We start from the raw sequence: 22527 nt of genomic DNA on the forward strand, positions 1-22527 counted from the left end.
CAATGTATGCTTTGGTTTCCTTAACTAAAGAAAGCACTTTTAGAATGGTTTTAGCCAAAGATAGGACCCACGTGTTTAAGGACATTATTTGAACAGATGATCATCTCTTTTTACAGTCAGAGAAAGCGATGAACTACTTAACAAAAACTGTTTCATTCTGGTAGACTAGTGAATTTTAAAGCAGTTCTATTATGTCAGTTACTTGGAGAAATTTGGAAGAATTCCACGTGAAACAAGGATTCACTCTTAAACTAATTAGAAATCTCAGATTTAGATTTACATTTTGAAGAACAACTGAAAAATAGTTGGCAAACCATGTAGCAATTCAAATACAAGCTGACCATTTTCAAAATCTATAAATATTTCCAGAGCCATCTTATCGACATAAAAACAGGAAGGAACGGGGATGGTTACAGGGTTCACACGTCTGCGCAAAAGCATATATAAAGGTAATGTTATGTACATTTTATTTCAATAAAGACATAAGACAAACAGCGTAAAGATGCCCAGATGCCCTAAAGATAAATACATTTAAAAGATTCTCATTAAAATGAATCTGTAGTATTTCTTTCCTGCAAGCAAAATACCTTTCTTTAAATACAAAAAAAATCAGTATTCTGAATTGCAAATGTTTTCACTTTTTTGCAGAAAATCTGCCATGATGTTTTTTTTTTTTAATGAATAAGGATTTTCCACAAAACAGGCTTGCTCTACATGCTAATTTTTTTAAACAGTTCAGTGACACAATGTGCTAACTACATACACAACAGATAATATAGTAAGAAAACACTCAACCTGATGAAAAGTTAAAATCTTCATTAATACACTGGAAAAAGTTGACATAACTCATGCCTTTTAAAATCAAAAATACAAAAATTAAATGTTTTCCTAAAAAGATTTTCCTTATTTTAAGGACTCATTTGAAAATGAAGCTGCATGTAATTTGTACAATAAAATTGTACAAGTAAACAGGTAATATACATAAAAAATTAATTGACATACTTCTCAATTATCAGTTGTCCACCTTTAATTTCCAATACTGTACTTTCTTAACAAGCATACAAAATATCAAACTTCTCTTTAGAAAAAGTGCCGTTCTGTGACATCTTTTACACAAAAACAGTCTGAGCCTATGGCGTGTTAATGCAGTCGAGAGGCAAAGCATCCTAACTTTTACAAATTATACCTTCCATAAAAAGCCTCCTGAAAAGGAGATTACGCACCATTATAAAAATATCCACCTCTTGTAGTAGCTGCATTAGAGAACCAAGGCTGAGAGACTATTTCCATATAGCATAGAAAACCACTACGATAGCAGCCTGACTGCGGCGGTGGCGTGGGAGTGTGCTGTACCACAGGATTATGCATAGTTACTGCCGGGTACCTCCGCTGTCACACGGAGTTTAAAACTGATTGTAACGACGAGTGTCACAGAGGTACCGCCAGCCCATGCAAAACATCTTACAATACTGAGCCACTGTGCAGAACACTTCAATCTTGGAGGAAACAGAAGGCAGCAGTAATTGAATCGCATCAAACCTAACGGGTGACCAGACTAGTTCTCCTTTCAAGATCTGCATGCACAGCATAGTCTGAGGTATTCCTTGTCCATCAGCTGTTTGTGCCACTGCAAGATATCGTCTGTCCAGAGTACATGCCATCACAATGGTTTAAAATATTCTGAATATTAGTAATTCTTATATTCTTCTTATCTAGCCAGTCTCTTGATTTTTGAAAAGATTTCAACTACAGTAGAATATTACAGAAAGAAAATATAAATGCAGGGGGTTTCTTTCTAAATGAAACTTACGTGGACTAAAACTAGAGAATATTTTTAAACAAATATACAGTATGCAGGCAGACGAAGCAGGAAAACGGCCATCCAACTGTTTAATAAAAAACTAAGAAAATTTGGCTATTTCCAGAAAAACTATGAAGCGCCTCAACTAAAAGGAATGCATAATGAAATTCTAATCTAATACAGGTCAAAAATGTAAAAAGGTTATAAACCTTAACAGGAAAAATAAAACAACTTTTACTGGCCATTCCTGTTGAAATGAGAATCTTAAAAGTAACAGAAAAGTGGCTACAAACCCACTTAGAGCACCGAACAGAGAGAAAATAAGAGTCCATTTTCAATCTCTGTTATTTCATAAAATCCTGTGTTTCTACAGGTCAAACTGCTGGTGGCAGAAACAGAATTCTTTATAAACTGCAGATGTCCTGTACATAAAAAAATTTCATTGGAGTTGCACTAGTTCTAAAGACTTTTCTGTTCTAGCCTACCTACTGGGTTGTACTGTATTGTACTGAATGTCGTCAATCTCAGATATAGAAAGTCTCTTTCTGTAACCCTTGATTATTGTTGGGCACCAAAGATAAGAAAAGCAAGACGGGGTACAAAAATGCAAAATTTCAACAGTAATGGCAATGTTTTGTTTTAGTCCAAAAGGGTCCTGCATTTTCTCCCCCTTCAGTAATTCGACAAAAGGCTTTAATCTGGGGGTAGCAAGTCATGCAAGCGAAATCTGTCTCTGATGTGAGGTCGGACATCTTCGTTCTGTAGGGGGAAAAAAAATAAAGGTGTGGGTTTTAGGACAACAAACACATCTAGAAATCAGATTTTAACAGGGTCCATTTTCCAACACTGGTATTTTCATGTGACAAAATATAAGCCACGAATGTATGTAATTACAAGAGACTTATGGAAATAACTGCATAACGTGCACAACAATTCAGGAGTATTTATTTGCATTTTAAGAATAAAGGCTCACATAACAGCCAACAATAGGCATTATTTCATCTAAATGCCTACAGATTCTCAATTTCTTTATAACTGATGTTACGATTCACCATTTCTTGATTAAAAGCACACTTAGAAATAATGATATTCTGTCTTTTACTATGTAAATAAGCCCTTATGCATACTTGAATTACTGCCTTTTCAGAGAGACATACATGACTGTTAGCAGCCTAAATCTCAGTGAGTCAAAAAAAATCTTAAAATACACGAAAATACTTAAAAGAGCTAACTAACATTTTTGGGCAGGGCATGGTGAAGAGCCAAATAAAGGAAACGCTTACCAGCTCTACAAGTTTCTCCAGAAATGGAATCAATTTTAGGAGTTCGTTGTCATTTTTATCCATGAACCAGCTTTCTATAGGGATTCCATTTGAAAGCTGAAGTTAAAAAAAAAAAAATAAAATCAACAACACATGATTTATACTTAATTTATCTAAAAATGTGACTTGTGAAATAGCATTTTGGGGAAAAAAACGTTTCTGAGCTAGAGTTTATTAATATGTATTTTTCCTCTAAAGTTTGTATTAACATTCATTTCCAAAGTATCTCCTTCCTCTGCATACATCGCTACAAGAATTTCCACATCAAAGCTGAAACAGAACTAGCTCTAAAAGTTCTGCTGAACTGAAAAGCGTTGGTATTTTGAGACAATTTTATGTTAAAAACATACATGGATGCTACCTGTGACTTGGCTGTACGCAGGTTGTGCAAATGAGGCTAAGTCAAACAGGTTTTTGGTTTTTTGCTTCTTTAATGTAGGTGAGACGTCAGAGATCGCACTCCACACTTCTGTACCTCTATAATGGGACTAACTGGAATAGTTACATACCATGCTTTGGGGGAAATCTCAATCGCAGGCTGTAACTTTCTAACATTCAAGCATAAGCAATTTTCACAGCTGTGCGTCACGGCAACCAGCGATTTGTTCTTAATCATTTCACTAGCATTAAAAACCTAAATCCACACTAGAGCCCGAGCTGGTGGCTGCTTTAGAAAAGCTGAATGAGGAATGAAACGGACGGTTATATGGTCTGTTTGGGTAAGAAGTCGCTTAGTTTGCACTTGATCAGCTCTTCACAAAAATAAGAGAAAAGTAAGCAAACCCAAGTGATTTGTTAGAGTTTGGTTTCTAAACTTAAATACAAATTTAAGCACAAAACTTAAATAGTAAGTTAAATCAAAATGTAGTGTTTCATTGTCTTCCTTCAGGAAGCTTTCTGCCATATCTGACAAGTTTGCCGGCAGCAGCATTCTTACCTGATAAGCAAAGGCTTGCGGTGAATTGTCAATTATGATCGTTTTTGAAAGATCTCTACCAAGAATGTTTAAATCCTTTATGTAATTTCCTTGTACACAAACACAATGCTCACGGAAAAGTCGATGCCTGTGATTAAAGTAAAATACTAATTAGTGAGCCAAATTACATCACTATTGCATAGGGGAAAAGAAGAGTTAACTTTGCCAAATGTTATCCAGTTGTTTTCTCTTCTGATCTGCTTAGCTCCTTTTAAAGTATTGTTCCCTTTTTCCCATTCTCTTGTGAGGTTTTTACTGGTAAAATTACAAGTTAATCTAGTTCTGCAGGCGGTTGTTTGCATTTAAACAGAAAAGCTCAATGCAGATGTAACAAATATTTGTCAACAGGGTCTTGCTTTCTAACCATCTTTGCAGAGGGATTGACTGAGGGACCCAGAACACCCAAATGATTTTGCAAGGCCCCGAGATCAGAGATTAGTTCTGCACAGGAGCCAATTTATTGGGGTTTATTATCCCTTTATTTTGTTCAACTGTTATAGCACACGGTCTCCCCATGCCACTGCAAGCTAGAGCAGAAAGTATCAGAAGAAACGTTTTCTTTTTTATGTTACCTCTGTTCACAATTAACCTATTTCAGTTATTAGAGCTTGAAAAAAGCCTCGAGGCCAAAACATTCCATCAACTTCTTCCTTTCCAATTAGTCTACTCCCTTTTAATTTATTACAGAAGAAATAAATAGTAAAAGGACTCAGATTAAAAAAAAATACCAGGAATAAAACTGAAATTTCATGGAACGTCAACATAATTATAATTTAAAAATAAATTGTAAACTAGACAGATCTTAAATTTTACACAGCTGTATTACAAAGCAGTTTCTTTAAGGCTGCTTATATTTTTAAATGAAGTTTTTAGAAGCTGTACGTGGTGTGCTTCATTTCATAAAGGGGTTGAGTTCCTAATGTTGCTATGGAGGAAAATAAGCTGATGCCTCGGCAGCAAATGAATTTATATATAGATTCTGAGTCACACGTGTGGAGTGCCTGACAAGGCTACCTTTAGGCTAATGTCACAACTAATCATGCCTTGATGTCAGCTTTTCAGTGGCACATGAATCACAACTAATTCATGCATCACATGAATCTTTCTGCATATTCTTAGAATACTCTTTGGCTCTATATTTTATTATCTTTTTCCTGTTCCTAACAGAGTCAAAATTGCAGTCCTGACTCATACGTATTAGGTTCTTGGAGAAAGATATTTAACGCTCCGGATGCACACTTAGACTCATTTTCTGTAAGCGCGAATACCTTACATGTTCATACATCCCCTTTGGCTGTGTGACTCAGCTGGCTCAGATATTCCAATGGCTGAAAGTATTTGAAAGTCTCGTTTTGTTTGCCCGTTGAAAACGCACTGGCAAGTAAGTTTACCAAAACCAAACTAGGATTCTCTTGTGTGTGCCACAAGTACAAGCAATAAGATGACTGCTCCTGAATGAAAACTAGTGAACAGCTTATCTGTATGCCCTTAAAGAAAATGAGTTACGATGGGCCAAAACTACCAAGTGAAACCAATGGGTGCAACCCCTGTCTAAGCCCAAATGGTAATTTTATTATGCGTAGAAAGAAAATCAAGTTTTCACTGGAGGACATGACAATAAAGCGGTGCAGAGAAGTGCTTTGCCAATGATGTCCCAGGTACAGAACTGACACAGTCCTGACTAATCAAGCCCAGTTGTTCGCTTCCCTTACTTGGGACACCCTACGTAGGGTGAATCCATGAGAAGACCCTGCTTTGGTTTCAACTTTCCCACATAGCCATTCACCTTCCAGGTGAGCCTAACAGAAAGAATCTCATCCGGCAGAATTTCTTTATGCCTTAAGGAACTGTTCGTGAGAAATGCCAGACACTTCCAAACAAAACAGTATTAAGAAAAGAAATGAAAAACCAAACCGGCTCTACTACAAAACCCACAAACAAATTATTTTGTGATTGAATAAGAAATAAAAACATGCTGTAAACATGTAGAGGTAACTATACAATTCCCTGTTTATAAATAATCAAGTTTGAACAGTTTAAAAGTAATCTCCGTTCATTTTCTGTAATTGTAACGCATATCCCAAAGCAGCTCAAACGCATTTCTGACACCCAGGAGGTCGCTTTCCGCGAGCCAGCCTAACGTGCCCCGGAGAATGACTGGGTACGGCTGTTGGCCGCAGAGGGCAATGTGAAGCTCTCCGGGTTTATCTTATCACCAAGGCAGTAATTCAGTCACCTCATTTCGTTTGTCTCTCACGCTTAGACCAGACCAAACCACAAAGAATCAGTTTAGTGAGACACACTGCAATAACAAACATGTCATAATCGCTTTCTTCATCACAGTTGTTAAGAAATAGCAGTTAGTTTGCTCACAACAGGCATGTTCACAATTTGCTATTTTTACCTGACCAGTTGCTTTTTAGGGTCTAGTATGTTCAATAACTTGTCTGCATACACCTTCTTAGAAGCAGTAAAAAGAATGATCTATGGATTAAAGAGAAAAAGTAGTTATTTTAGATATAAGTGTGTGAATATAATTTAAAAATGAAATTCAAAGGTAGTGTCTAATTGTTTTTACCTCATAAATCTGAGACATACGTTCCAGGAATTCTCGGAAGAATGGCCTTAACCGGACATAAACCTGAAGCAGAGATGGACTTGTATTAAAGATTCAAATACTTCAGCTGTCACCTGCACTACTAAGTACCAGCTTGTAAGGATTAGGTCAAAATGAGCATTATGAATAAAGTAAACAGCAAATATTAAATTGCTACAGAATAATAACTCAAACCAATATTAAATTAGCTTGCAGCCTAAGCGGCTATAAGTGAAGGCATAAGATGATAAAATTAGGCTTAACAATTTTCCTGGAAAATTTGATGGAATTAGAAATAATTTCAATTAAAATATAAAAGTTGGACAACCTCTAAAGAAAAAAAATGAAACTGGTTGCTTTGACTAAACATTTTGAATCAGCTTTCACCAGCTGGGCAGCATCACTTCAATTACCAGATAATGTCTGCCAGCACATAAACTAAATAATCTTCTTAATTACCTTCTTCCACTAAGAATTACACACTGGATATGGGGGTGTCAGAAGCAATTAAAAAAAAAAATAAATAGCTTCAGCTGTTTCCAAATTTCCATAAATTCAAATTCTACCAGCGCAGAACTGCACACATACATAAATTATTCCCTGTAAAAAATTGCAGACTCCTGAGAAGAGATACCAACTTAGGAGACTTCTGCATCTCCCTGATTTAATTCCAAGTACAAGATTTGGGCTCCCGCGGAGGCTGTAGCGTCAGGGCAGTGCCCCCACATGTCCCTTCTCATTCTGGCCAACTCACATTTGGAGGCAATAAAAAGGTATCCCTCAAATCGGCTATCAAGAACAGTTTGGAAAGACCGCAGCCAGGTTTCTGGGCTGCATTTTGCCAAGATAAGTACTGAAAAGCCAACTTTCAAAATACAGAGTTGACAAGCGCGTATTCACACCATGTCTCCTGACAACACTAAGATCGTTGTGAAAATGACATCTCATCTTGCTGTAATAAGGTAGTGGAGTGTTGCTCAAAGACTAGACGACGTGTTTACCTTACCATGAGAACTCAAGAGTCTCCCACTGACCAGATGCTAATAACATTCAAATTGTCTGCGATTGTAGACTCGGTGCAAATTGCTCATGCTGAACGTTTGCTCTGTATCTAGCAAGCATATAACGCAGCCAGCAACCTCCCTAGTTGTAGCCCAGAGTTTAAGGGAAGATAAAATTCTCTTTGCAAATGCCAAAAGGATTATTCTGCTCGCGTCTTTTTCCTGAGTAAATATTTACAGTATTGCAACCTAAATCTTTCTCTTCAAACCTAACAAGTAAGTCACAGAACAGATATTAATGTTTTCACTGCACATGAGGTAACAGTTGCAAATAATGGTAGGCAAAGAGGATGATATTCGGTTCTAAGGTTTCTTCAGGAGCTTGATTTCAAGTTAACAAGCCGATTCTCTGTCACAGAAGAAATACAGATGTCCTTTCAGAAACAGTCTCTTTAACATCTCTTCTACAAAGTCTCCTGGCAACCAAAGGAGTAAGCTAAGGCATCTGCCTACATAATATAAATAAAAACATTTTCTAGATAATTTATTGTTCCTTAAAAATCTGGATTGAATTTTATTGGTCACAACGGCCACTTAAAAGAATTTAAAAAATCATCTAATTAGATCAGAGAACAGTTATAGCTGCTTGGGTTCTTCACGTGTGAACACTCTTTCCGGTTTATTTTTCAGTTTGTTTACCCGGTGGGTAATTGCAGCACCTTTGTAATGTGTTCTGATTTAGATTACTGCCACACCGTTCTAAGTGGGTATCTACCTTAATCTTTCTCTAAGAAGTTCACATGTGAATGCAAACAAGAACTCCAGGGAAAATAATTTTTTTGCAGAATATGTATTTCTAATCACAGCTTATATACATACATATATAATTTGACAATGACATCAATGGGCAGATTCACTGGTCCATTTTTACTGGTGCGTGACACTCTGGCACAACGTAAGGCAACCACATCATTACACCCAGCTACAACGAGCTGACACAGAACTCCGGGTAACCAAAGTAGAAGAATTAAGTAACCAAAGTAGAACAAAACGCATCCATTACTTCAATGAATAGATCTAACGTGAAAGACAATTTTTGAAAATATAGATAGAAGTCTAATAATAATTTTCACCATTTTTAAAGACTGAAAGTTTGTCAATAGATACATGATATCATCTACTTCAAAGTCACTTATACTCATAAATGCATAATATATATGAAAAGACCCTTTAAAGTTTTTTTGGTGGATTTCTTTTGTTTGTTATTTTTTTCCCCTCAAAATGATCATCACATCCTGTTATTTCAATGGCAACAAAATCTAAATGTGCAAAATCCAAATACCCCACCAGACCCTGGGGCCTGTCAGACACCAATACCAGGCTAACCCGACTGCTCCGAGCCTTCCCTGAAATAGCTGCGAGGACCGGTGGCACGTGCAGACAGCCTTAGTTCCGACCGTACCAGACGCGCACGATGCACGGAGCTGGGTCTTGCTCCAGCCCCGGTAGCAGGCTGGACTTGCCAGGTAAACAAGCCTGACTCACTTCCAGCTGGACCGTGTCTTAAGTGACTGATGATGAAGATCATCTCATAACCAGACAAAACGGCCTGAAGCATAGCCAGCCGTGGCTCTTCAAGGGGCAGAAGTGCAATTCTAGAGGTTCTACTGAACTAAAATTAAGTCTTCCCAACCTAAGGCCAGATTTCTTTGTGGATGCTGCCCAAGACACACTAAAGCTTCCTGGCTTGCAGATCCGAAGCTTGATGGCTCTTCTGTTGTTTCTGAGAGACAGACAGAGTTCATTAGAAGGGAGAGCCAGAATTCATAAGCATTGTTTGCCTCATTCCACCACAGTAACAAAGTAAAGCATCTAAGTCCTTGTTGGCGACAGTAAGATGGAATACATGTAACACTATATTCAATAACCTACAACTGACCTATGGAGTTCCAGAACATCTTTCAAGGATCATGAAGATCAAAGGGAATTCTGTGATAAATCAGTAAAGATGCATTTCAGCTGAAGAACTGACTGAAAATATCTGCCTTTTGACTACATCTTGCTAGTGCACGGAAGGTACCCTTTGAGTGGAACAGAGCGTGAGATGATCTCATGTCTGGAACTGGAAGCCAGCAACAGAAACAAAATCTCTTTACCAAAAAAAAAAAAAATAAATGTCTTCATAAGATAAGGTGCTTATCTTATTATGTGAAGTAATATGAAGAGTACAAAATCTAAAGTCTACAGTTGAAAAGCTGAACATTTATTTTTGTTTTCTAGTGAGATGTAATATAGAAATGAACAGATATGGTATTTAAGAAAACTTCAGTTTTGCAAAGAATGTATTTTTACTAAGTCCAAAGCTTAAACACCGGCATAATTTAGAGATTTTTTCAACCAAGAAAACACAAATTCTTTGTCTCAAAACCCTGATGTAAGTAAGCCCCGCGGTACCCATTTCACAGATTTTTTTTATTTTTTTTTTTTAATGGAAATCGGTAAGTGATTCATCCAAAGGTTTGAAAAACCCTGTATGTCAGTGCTAGAATCACATGGCAATTTTTAAGTTTGCAGAACACTGCTCTGTACTCTGACATTAAATAGTTCTCTTCTGCGTAACTCTGGGTAAGGTGTGAGAAAGCCCATATTTTTAGAAACCTTTCTTTAAAAACAGACCATCACTTACTATCACTGAAACAAGCAACAACAGAGCTGCGTTCCTGGACATGGAACTTGTGCTTGACCCACAGGCCAACAGAGTTCAGCTGTATTTTGCAAGAGACCTTCTAGAACCCCAGTCAATCTGACTCTTACCGTTGGAGTATCTTGCACCGGGCAGTTCGGGAGCACCTTGTCGCTAAGTGCCTGGTTTATCAGCACACTATTACTGCAACAGCACTGGCTTGATGCTTTCAGATTGGTAAGAAAACTGAAATGCTATGAACCCAGGCTCACATTTGCAGTATTAGTCAGACTTAACGTCAGAAAGACAAGATATTCAGTAGGAAAATGAGCACTGAGGTAGGTTCTACTCTTTAAGAAATAACTAATAGATAATTGTAGTATATTTCTGAAAAACCTACAGGAAAGTGGTACATATTTTGATACTAATGGAAAACATCTTCAGAAATGTCTCTTTCACATCTCGCATTGTTTTCAGTGGGTCATATTATGCAATACTTTATATATAGTAACTTGCTGACTTCTACTTTGCTCAGACAGCTTAGTGTCTGCTTCTCTGCTGCCAGCTGAAATGACTTTCAAAATGAAATACGGAGATGTGAAATTAGTACAGGACTATAACAGAGATGATGGCCAAACTGATAAGCAAAAAACCCCATTTTAGATGCTTATAAATAGCTAATCATTGACTAAACCGCTAAGGGTATGAAATACCAACAAACTTCTTTTCAACTTTTATCACAGGAGAGGCTTATTTGTCTTTTTGCATATTATACTCTAGTTAAACATGAACTTAATTGCATCCTTAAAATATTTGTCTTGCTTATTACCTGTTACTTAGCAAGAGGTGACTTTTTTTGTCAGTGTCTAGTGTAATGTAAAATCAGCAAAAGAGACTATAGTGATTAGGGGAGTGTGCTCAAAGACAGTGGCCGACTTTCTCAGGGCTGCAAGAAGCTGTTGTTCCTTGGCAAATCCAGGCTAGGCTCTAGAGAGAGCTAAGAGAAAACTTATCCAGGACCCACTTAGTAACTGTGCTGTATCAAGGGCTATACAGCCTTGTGCACAATGCCGTTAAACAAAGTTTTAGAAGTATTGTAAGTCACTCCTTCCATTGATTTCAATTTCCTAAAGGCAAAATCTTGGTTAGATCTCAGCATAAACATACAATCATTAGAAGGACCACAGTTATAGACAGAAAATAGTCAAATCATACTGAGATCTCTTAAGAGAAGGAAGGAAAAAAGTGAAGCTTTAGTCTTCCTGGTTCTGTTTGCAGTGTCAAGAACCTCCAAAGAACTAATTCTAAGGCTCATTCCAAGTTCAGCCTGGAGGAAACTGTGCATGGCTGTCACCAAGTAAAAGATAAGATAAACCCATGTTTAAAAATTATTTCAGCTTTTCAGATTCCAAGGGTTTTAATATGAAACAGTGCAGAAAAACATTTTTTAAATCAGGAAAAATACCTGGACAAGAGTCCTTTTAAAGTGCCTGATGACTGGCTTATTCTCCAAAGATACTACAGTGGGGTCCAGTATCATGCAGACTACACGGTGGGGAAGCTGTTGCTACTCCCAGGTACATCACACAAAAGGACCTGAGAACAACAGCCTGGTTCAGTGCAGCATCTTTGGTAGTTGCTGGAAGAGAGTTCCTCCTTCCCATGCTTCTTCCTCTATGGTGCGTCAATGTGAAACACACATGACTAACAATACCTCCTAAAGCAGAACAAAACCCTAGCAGTCTCCACAAGACAATCCAAAATCACTCTAAGTACCCAGCAGACTCTCTCTGGGATTGAAGAGGTAGAACTGGCACTGGCAAAGTCTACAGCAAGACTAACGACTGAGACAGAAGCTAGTTAATGTCAGGCTCTGAAGATGTCTTCTGTATAAAAAGAAAAGAACAAGCAATGTGGACTGGTTTGTCCTACCAAGGGAAGAAAGTTAACAGTCCGTGAGAAGCTGTACCTGGGAAATGATACTGGCTGAACTTTCAGTGCTCCTGCCTCCACCTGCTGGCAAGGAGAAAGGCTGCTGCTGAAGACTGCTGCTACAAAGATCATTCACGCTCTCTTAGCCATGAATTTTACCACTGGAATCGGGGACTGACATTACCACGTTGTGGCAGCGATAAACAGTGCTCCACAGTATTTCTAACACCGGACAACCCACCTTGCAAAGTCTGACACCTGCGGTTTATAACCCAGAGAGTTGTTAAATGCCAGGCAGTTACTTATCTCTCTTTAAACAAGATGAGAACAAAGACACACAGCAAGAATTCGTATGTTAAACAAAATAAAGGTATATATTTTTCTTTGCACACTAATTACCTGGTAAATGACATCTTGAAAAAGAACTGGAAAAGTGAGTGCAGCATCTTCTAATTCATTTAGACTACAGTGCACTAATGTTTCATCCTAGTAAAAAAAAAACAAAGATGGTATAAGAGAAAGAAAAGGTTGTGAAAAGAATGTTGAAAATAGAAGTTGTTTTCTGGATTTTTATGCTCATTTTAAGGTAGGTTTATCTAGTCTGGAAAAATTATTTTTGTGTATGTGCTGGCAAGATTGAAGAATTCTTAGAATGTATTATACATTTCATTATTCTTGCAGTGTTTGAAAAATTTCACTTAGACTTGTGTGCTAGGGGCATAATTATAGGAAAATATTTTAATTTTGTATGCTATCCTGTCATTCAGTTCAAATCTGCATCTGTCAATTTAAATAATCTATCCATTCATACGACCACTAGAGGACAGACCAGCTGATATTGTTCATGATAAAATAACGTTCCTGACATCATTAACAGGGTTAATGATGTTTCAAAACAAAGAGACTAAAAGAAATTATTATAAAGACAAATGTATTTTCTATGAATATTTAAGAAAGTGGATTTGTGCCCTCTAAGAACAAGAATGTTCTACGAATGAAAAGATTCATTCTTGGTCAATCTTGACATAAGACATACAAAGCTGAATATTCCTATTTATTACAGCTCATTTTTTTCCACACTGGATATAGGAAAGCTTCATGGGGACAGATAATTCCTTGTTTGATATGATAGAAATTGTAATGCCTTTTTTTTAACAGGATGTTAGGTATTCAACAAATACAGCAAGCATTCTAGTCTTGCCACTATAACTTTTCTTTTTTAAATGCAGACTACCTTTAACAAAAAATACTATGAAAATTGTGTAACATTCAACAAGAAAGCAAGCATTACTCATTTCAGCAACAACCGAAATAAATTAAATGCTACATAACCCCTGCTTTTGGTATGTGTTTACAAAGATATTTACCAAGTCTAGAACTAATGAGAATTCTGGTGTGCTTCTTGTTTTCAGTGGAAGAGCTGGCTTCCTGTTAAGTTGTTCTTCTGTTAGTGGCGGAACATGTTTGATGAAATAATATCTGAAAAGAATACAGACTGTGCTGTAGAAATGTATTTATTTAACTGGCAATGTTTGTAGCCCTACTTAATATTTCAGATATTTAAGGCTGCACAACAAATAAGTATTTTAAATTGAAATAAACCCCGCACCAATAAGCACTTATTTTTTAAGTTAAGAGCTTTTGGAATTCATTACCATAATATAAAAATGTTCCAACTAAAAAAAATATGTTTTAATCCAATACCCAAAATGCTCAATTTAATATTTTCAGTACAAACATTGGCACTTACGGATCAAAGACTTCCCAGTCTTCTTCATAGGTGGCTTCTGCATGAGCTGATGAGTAGCCACTGTCTGGAGATACTGGTGCTAAAATTCAATGAAAACGACCAAAACAAAAAATAAAACAAAAAACCACAAGAGCTAGTCTTATTAGTGCAGTTTTTAAAAGTGACAATTTGCACTTGATACACGAGTGCCTCAAACAACGGTGAAAAAAAATCTCCCTTCAGCCTCACCCTCCCGGTCCCCGTGGTCCATCTGAAAGAGCCTGCGCGGCTCCTCGGGAAGCCACCCGAGAGCTTGATGTCACAGCACGCTATGGAACCTCCCGGCCTGCCCACACGGCACAGCAAGGCAGCCACACAGCCTCTGCTGATGTGCGCTACCCGGATGCACGTTCCAGCCTAGGAAGCTGGCACAACTCTTCCAGTCCGCAGCTCCCTCCCTCCTCGTGTCTGAGGGGCCCCTCTGAAACAAGGCAACAGACCAGACCAGGAGGTCTGGACTGGACCTGTGGAGCACACAGCAGCCCCTCTACTGAGAGGGTAAATTTATTCCTTGAAGGGAGTCCTCAAAACCCTCAGTACTACTTAACTACCAACATTTTGAGGGTCTAGGGAGGATTCAGATAACTTAAGAATTCAATGCTGGTCATCCATAAAGAGAAGCTGAATTTTATGGATACAATTTTTTCTCAAAAAAAGATGTAGGGTGAGTCTTCTGAAGAAAATGTGGAAAATTAATGTAGGATCTGTATGTTTCTCATTCACCTCACCACGTTGTTCTAATGTAATATACCAAAACGCTGCAAATTTCTCTTTCATAATCAGCAAGTCTAGGGTGGGCATTTTTAATGGGGGGAAGTGAAGGGATGGGAAGGGTTCAATACTAATAAAAATGCTTTTCGTCTAGAATCTTTTTTGAAGGAATGTTATGAGTCAACTAAATTATACTGAGAATAGATGAGACTTGTCAAAACTCTGTCTTTAGTGCATGAAAGAGAGTTTTCTATTAAACATAAAAATCAGTATTAATACTGTTTGCATGCCCTAAGCAAATGTGGACTATTAATTTATACAAAATGCCAGTGCTAGGATTTCCCGAAGAGTACAAATTACATACAGCTTCAACACTTGCATCCAAGGCAAACGCACATTTCTTACCTGTAAGTGGCGGCAGGTCACGGTCATTTGTTTCCTCCACTTCTTCTAAACCATTGTTGACAGGAGATCTGACCTGTGCTGCTTGGCTCGTGTATGCTGCTCCATTGGTTGATGTTGCAGTACTTGTAGTAATCTCATCTACCTGTTCCATATCAAGCTGTTTGACTATTTCTTCAGCTTCAACAGCTTGTCCTGGAGAATCTGATCCTGATGTTCCTGAATCAAGATTTCAGTACAGTCATCATTATTGTCTTTGAGCTGAGTTACCTATCAGAATACTGATCGTCATTACTAACCACACCAAAAAAAGTTTCAGAATTAACTGAAGGTGGCTGCATTCGATTCATGTAACAAAAATAAGAACCAAAATGAAGACCATGACAAATGCCTTTGTGTTTGGGATGAGAAACTTAAAACCAGTTGGGCTTTTTTTTTTCCTGTTTGTTTTTTTTTTTTTAAATAAAAGGTACACTACTGGATACTTACACCTATGAAAGAAATGTTCTAATGTATATAGACTTATTGCTTCTTTTATTAATGATCAACCCTTCTAAGACTTAAGGAGCCCTTTTATCTGGTAGTAGTAACTCTTGGTCTGTAAGTCAGAATGAAAAGCGTACTGCCACTCCAAACAGCTTTTTCTTAAAATAATCTATCATTCTTAGCTTTAACGCTACTGGCTTTTTAAATAATACTCACCATTTTTATTTGCTGGTGAAAAAAAATTGAAAACAGGAGAAAATATGGTTCCCAGTAATGTAGTTCGTGGGGGACTGCCAGTGGCAGGATTATCTTCTAATTTTCCATTTTGCTTTACATGTTGGTTTGTCATTTCGTAACTTCCAGCTTCTGTAAAAGAAAAGTTATGAAGTATAATACCATGCTTCTGTTTTTCACAGTTACATTCTCTCTTTTATTGTTACTATTCTCAGTATAGGAAAGATCTCCTTTGCTCATGGTTCAACTGGGTTGACAAAAAAATTAGCCTAAGCATTGTATTTAAAAAAAAAAAGAGCTAGCAATTTACTATCAACATAAAAATAAAATGCCAATTTTCAACACCATCTTAAATTTAACACCTCTAATTAGGAAGCACTCATTGTTTATAAAAGTATGCTATAGAGGAACAAATAATAGAAGTTTAAATCCTTTAAATGGGCTTGATGATGGAAGACAGTTTAAGATGCTGCACACAGTCAACAACAAATAGGTGTCAGTATCAGTGGGACTCCACTAGACAGAAACAAGAGAAAGTGTCAGTGGAACTCCAATGGCTGAACCTCCAAACTGCACAAGATCAAGTCCATAGTTTATTATTCTCCACATACACACACACACGTATATATGCATAAATACAATTATGAAGTAAAATAATTTTTAGTTGTTATCAGGTAACAAAGGACAATTAAATAAACCTTTACATTACAAAACAGTAACAATTAAGGTTTTCTATAAATGTGCATTTACAGTAAAGTACATCCTCAAAATTGCCATCTCATGGCTGAGATCCAAGACACAATTCTGAGACTGAAATGAAAGAGAAGTTATTTACTTCACAGTAACAAGTCTCTGAGCTGTCTGTCCATATGGAAGTAAGCAAATGTATTTTGTGCACATGAGCTGAGAACCTTTTTGTCAGCTGAGCCTGATGGAGCTGCACGAGTACTTCACACTTCCTATCATTTCTATATAAAGCGTAGGGTGTGCCAGCTGCAACCCAGTGCCTTCACTAATACGGAATATCTCAACTAAGAACTTCCTATCGCTGTGACAGTGACATGGGTTCAGTGTGCTCTGCGTGCATATCTCAGGACACATGATTTAAGTCAATAGTTTCTCTTTCATCTTTGAGCACTGTCTGCATGCAACACACTGTAAGTGCAGATATGCATTATATGCAGACATGCACTGTAAGTGGGTGCACATCCCTTATCTCTCCAGGAGGCAAAAACCATTAATTAACAGTAGCAAATATTGGAAAAAGGGGTTTCTCCTAAAGCCATGTTGTTACACAGACACCTGACAACAACCAAACAGGTAATTCTCTCACGCTATAACCTCACCATCGCTGAAGTCACTCATTTGGAGCTCTATCCTCTACTTAGCTATGGATTTTGCAAACCTCGTTGGACTCTGAAATCTTTGAGACCTCTGCCTTGCTGACAAACTCGGCAGAAAGCAGACAATGCATTCCAAAATTATTGGGGGAATGGAGAATGAAGGAACACTGACAGGCAGCACAATCACGAGTCTTGTTTCCTTAGAAAAGAAATCTAAAAAATGTTTTTTTTAAAGTTGGATTTGGAACAACAGCTGATACTTTAAATCTCATTGACCATTTAATCATGTCATTATTATAGATATTCAAAAAGAAACAATTTTCATGGCAAGGTGGTCAAACACTGGAAAAGGGTTGCGGAATCTCCATCCTTAGAGATACTCAAAACTGGACTGGCCAAGGCTCTGAGCAGCCTGCTCGAACTCCAAAGCCAAATCTCCCTTCCAGCTGGACCAACATTGCTGTGAGGGGAGCAGGGGGACTTGCCCAGGTGGCCTTTAGAGGTCCCTTCCAATCTAAATTTCCCTATGATTCTATGACTGAAACCTGTGTTTGACAAGTGTTTTCAATATCTAAGGACACCTGGTTACTTCCACAAAGGTCATGAGTTGGGAAGTCATATTTCACTTTTTTTGTGAGAAAACGGCAGAAGAGCTAAACCACATAATTATCAATGGCTTTTTAGAATACTAATTAAAAAAAAAAAGTTAAATTAGTTCCAAAATAGCTGATCATGATCACATATCCAAATTGCTCTTACAAAGATACAATGGATGTGTCTGAGAAGGAATGTTGGAACTGTCGCTTACAGTCTTAGAAACCTTTTTTGCTACTAATAGCTCAGCCTTGCTCTCCCTGAAGTCAATCACAAAACCTTTAATAACCTCCACAACTGAAGAAATGTCCTATATTAGTTAACAGCTATAAGACTACCGAATCACCATTCAACTGCAACAACACACGATTAGAGTATTTACAAACCTCCATTCATTTGACTTTTCCGTCGTACTCGAGAGATCTGTTTATTAGGCTTTTCTCCTGTTTGAGGTGTGGATGTAATCAAGTTGCTATCTATATCCCGTTCAATTCTACTTCTTTTTGCAGGATTTTCTCTTTCTTCCTTAAAACAGAAAAGGGGGAAAAAAGAAACATACTAAATAGTGCCTCTTTTCTCCACTGAATACTACCAGAAAATGTTAGCTGTTAGGGAAAGTTTCACAAAAGATCCATCTATTGTTCCACTTCCAGATGCAGAACAGGCAACATATATCTGGCCAGCTGGAAATTTAAATTCATTTAAACTTACACAACTCAAGGTAAATAGCAAAGTACTGGGAAAGAAAACTGTACTTGGAATTTCTGTAGTAGAAAAACTGTCTTTAACTACCATTTCACTGGATAGCCAATTTATAAATATTTAATTGCTATGGAGTTGGTGAAATGTACAGACAAGGCAACTAAAATTATCTGAAAACATTTCTCTGCCTCTTAAATACACAGGAAATAATCTGCACCACAATGTCTAATATGAAATTCTCCAGCATGCTCTCCACATAAAGTGGCTTGCTAAATTGTACACGAGGATGTATCTTGCTGCTACTCAATCCGTATCAGATAGTACCTGGCAAAACTTAGCTGTTAAAATGTTGTAAGCAACAATTACGACACAATGATTCTTCTTACCTTGAAGTAAATGACTGTTCTCCCTGTGGCACTTACATGACTGATATAGAACCAAACATTTTTGCACATTTTATGTGCGTGAGTATATGTGTAGGCACACGTTTAAGACAGGTTTCTTCCCCTTTTCCCCCAAAGCACCTACTACAGCTTAATAAAATCTGAAACCTAAAGCATGACCATATAGAGTACACTGCAATGTAAGGTGTGAGACAATGCAAAATAAATGGAATAAAATATCAAAATAAATAACAAGGCCACAGACCATACCAAAGTTAATTAAAATTTCATTTTTTTTAATTACAATATTACTTTTTTGGAGCGGCAGTTTCACATCTTTAAAAAGAAAAGAGAAAAACAACAAAAAAAAGTAAATATATCTTTTAGAAAAATTAATCTAAAGCCCATGCTAACAGTGCAGTCGCTAAAAGAAATACTAACAAACATGGAAAGGTACCGACATCCTTATCAGAAGACAAATGAACACCACTGATGCCCAAAGCTTCCTATTGGCAATATCCTTGACCAACAACTTTGGTGAGACGAAATTACTACCACTTAGAATTAGTAATACTGTATATATCATAAATCCATATAATGAGAGAAAATGGATGGCTCACTGAACTGGTAAAAGAACAGTAAGACACCTCATCTTCTAGGTCATTTGTTCAATGTTCAACACCGGAGGAAAAAAATGGGAGAAATTAATTAACTTCAAAAAGTTATCCATCGGCCTTCATAAAATGAGTTGTGCTCTCATTCTGCTTCACAGAAAACAAGTGTAGAAACATTACAAATGTTACAATGTAAACAGGGAATTTGGCTGATGATATCAGCAGAGGCATAAAGAATTCACTAAATCTGGAGACCCCTTTCATTCTCCAGAAGAAGAGCTATCCTGATGTGGTGGGAAAGCTCACGGTGCCATGCCCATATGGTATTAGTTAATAGAAGTGAAATTACATATAATGTTATTGCGCTATTTGGTTTATACACTCAAAATTTTATTGCACAGATATAGAATTAAATATAACTTTTATATGTATTTATATAGTAAACTATTTGAATTCTATGATTTATTCAATTAAACATAACCTATTATTACCAATAATTGCGCCATAAGGAACATGGCAATCCCATCCTGACATAAACATTGTCTTTGCTTTTAGGTTGTTTTCAGAAACCAAGTATGTATTAAGGAATGGCCTAAACTGAGACTAGAAGTAATGATAACACATGCGAAGACAACGCAATTTAAGACAGTGCTAGAACCCCCAAAATTGAACAAGTTTAGAGGAACTTGCAACAACAAGTTCTACAGTATTTCCAATGTTAACATTTAAAAATTTTAATAGTACTTTCTGTACTCATACACGTATTGGTTTTTCTTGTATATCAGATTTGTCATTTTGTAAATGACAAATACTATTGCGTCCTCCATACTATTGCTGACTTGCATGGGGGCCATGGGCTAGCAAAAGACCTCAAGATCAGACCTACCACCATCCACATTTGAAGAGCCACGTTTTAGTTTCTGCTTTCTCTAACTAAAGAGCTATCATGATTTTTCAGGTTTTGTTTGTTTAAGGAATATTTCTAACAAGACACCTTTACAATATCAGATAAACGACCTATGACTATGATCACAATTATCAAGATACACTTGTTACGAAGACATCTATTGCCATAAATGCGTATTGCCTCAGGGGTGATTTAGATTTTAGCATACCCATAAATGAACTACCATGCAAGTTGTACACATACACTATCTCAAAGAGTTACAACGTTCCCATGGCAACGACAAGACTACTTTGTTAAGTCATTAACGCTTTGGAAGATAGCCCGGCAGTATCAATATCATGCCATGCTAATGCCACTGGAACCACTCCAAGTCCTGCTACAGGCACAGGAGAGGACATGAAAGGAAACAGGAGAAAAATGCGGACATTTTATATTAAAAAACCTGTCAAGACAAAAAAAGGAATGAAGTGAATTCAAAGGTTTGGGAGAGGAAGAGAAGAGGGGAAGAGAGAAAGTTAACAAAACCTTAAAGAGACAAAGGAAAGGAAACCCAGACATATTTCCCTTATCTTAAAATTCCAATGTAAAATGTTTTGCTTAGATTTCAGCGTTTTCTTGCAATGGTTTTGCAGCCAAAATGTTGCACTACTGTGCTACAATATAGATGCTGAATGTAAAATACCTTAATTGTCCCAGTTTAATGAAAACCAAAATGTAAGCAGATTTAACCATCTATTTTTACTGAAATATTTCTTTGTTGGTACCTCAATGTTTCTATGACAGGTAATTAACACATGCCATGAAATATTAAATTTCACTGTATTTTTGACAATTAGGAATATATTGTTACTTTAATTATTTCAACTTCAGCTTGTTACAAAATTATAGTTAAAACACTTAGTTCAAAAACCAGAAAATACTTCTGAATTTATACCATATTTTTATTTACCATATAGTTAATCTGGGATGCGTTTTAATTTATTTATGACTTCTTGGATATTCTTCTTTAAAATTTACAGCTATGTAATGCCAGTATCTGGACTGCTGGCAGTGAATGAAGCTTTTTTACTGACCTCTCTTTACAGAAAAAAAACCCACAGGTTTTTGAAGCAATTGCAAGGTTACATTTCAGCCTACCAAAGTAATAGGTAGGTATATATAAAAAATTCACCCTCAAAACGCACATGCAACAGGTTTTAACATGTGAAGATTACTAAAGTTCAGATTTCTGTCTGGATCAAGACAGATGAGATTTAGTGGTTCAGCCCTGACAATGTTTGAGTTCGACACTAAGTGGGGGAGTGTTCACTGCAGTAATACACTGAGTACTTGTATCAATTTCATGACAGTTGAATTTGTGAGGTTAGACCTTTATTGATTGACAGACTCCTAAACAATTTTGAATAAGAACGCAAAAAATATTCAGTAAATTTATGCTTACAGACTTGCTTTTCTTAGTTGCCAGTACTGGTAATTCCCAAATTCAATGAATTCTTAAACCAGAAATTAAGAATTTACTGAATTTATTAGTCAAAATTTTCACAAAGCAATACCTAGGCAATAAATCCTGTGATGTAATGGATTGTCTTTTTTTTTCTCCAAAATATCTGTTACCTGACACAACTATCACAGGTACTTCTTGCCTTCCAATTCTTTACAAGAATGTTTTGCTTCCACCACATTACATGTTTGTTTATTCCTAACGGAAATGTTTTAAAATCAAATTTAACTGAGTATGACCTGATTAAAAAACAAAAGAAGAAACCCACTGATGGTGTACCTTGGGTGTGCTTCCTTTAATAAACTTTTTGATTGAAGACAACAAGCCGGTTTCATTTTTCTGTGGTTTTCCTCCCCCAACAGGTAAGCTCTCTTCCACTTCTGAATGTTTCCTCTTTGCCCTCAAAGCACGTTGGGTGTGAATTTGATTCGATTGCTGAGAAGCTTTCCGCGTTCTCAGCCTCATCTTCATGTGTAACACATGTAAAGCTATAAAAGGAAAAAACCAAGAATACTTAGTCATTGAAGAAATGTATTAAGCTTCAGATCAT

The 22527-nt window shown here is 36.9% G+C and overlaps 1 protein-coding gene across 1 annotated transcript in view; it reads right to left on the reverse strand.

The window, feature by feature from the left end:
• Positions 1–453: 453 nt before the first annotated feature.
• CTDSPL2 (CTD small phosphatase like 2) overlaps positions 454–22527 on the reverse strand; it is a 43026-nt gene continuing 20952 nt past the window's right edge. The window contains exons 2-13 of the mRNA XM_082488686.1: positions 22257–22465; positions 18257–18395; positions 15916–16065; positions 15217–15432; positions 14062–14140; positions 13679–13790; positions 12711–12797; positions 6678–6740; positions 6504–6583; positions 4061–4187; positions 3085–3180; positions 454–2560 (exon numbers count right to left, since the gene is read on the reverse strand). Coding sequence (XP_082344812.1) covers positions 2495–2560; positions 3085–3180; positions 4061–4187; positions 6504–6583; positions 6678–6740; positions 12711–12797; positions 13679–13790; positions 14062–14140; positions 15217–15432; positions 15916–16065; positions 18257–18395; positions 22257–22448 — 1407 coding nt within the window. The 5' untranslated portion in view covers positions 22449–22465 and the 3' untranslated portion in view covers positions 454–2494. The remainder of the gene's footprint in view (positions 2561–3084; positions 3181–4060; positions 4188–6503; positions 6584–6677; positions 6741–12710; positions 12798–13678; positions 13791–14061; positions 14141–15216; positions 15433–15915; positions 16066–18256; positions 18396–22256; positions 22466–22527) is intronic.

Source organism: Vanellus vanellus, assembly GCF_965231255.1.
Source record: "Vanellus vanellus genome assembly, chromosome: 11".
NCBI lineage: Eukaryota > Metazoa > Chordata > Aves > Charadriiformes > Charadriidae > Vanellus > Vanellus vanellus.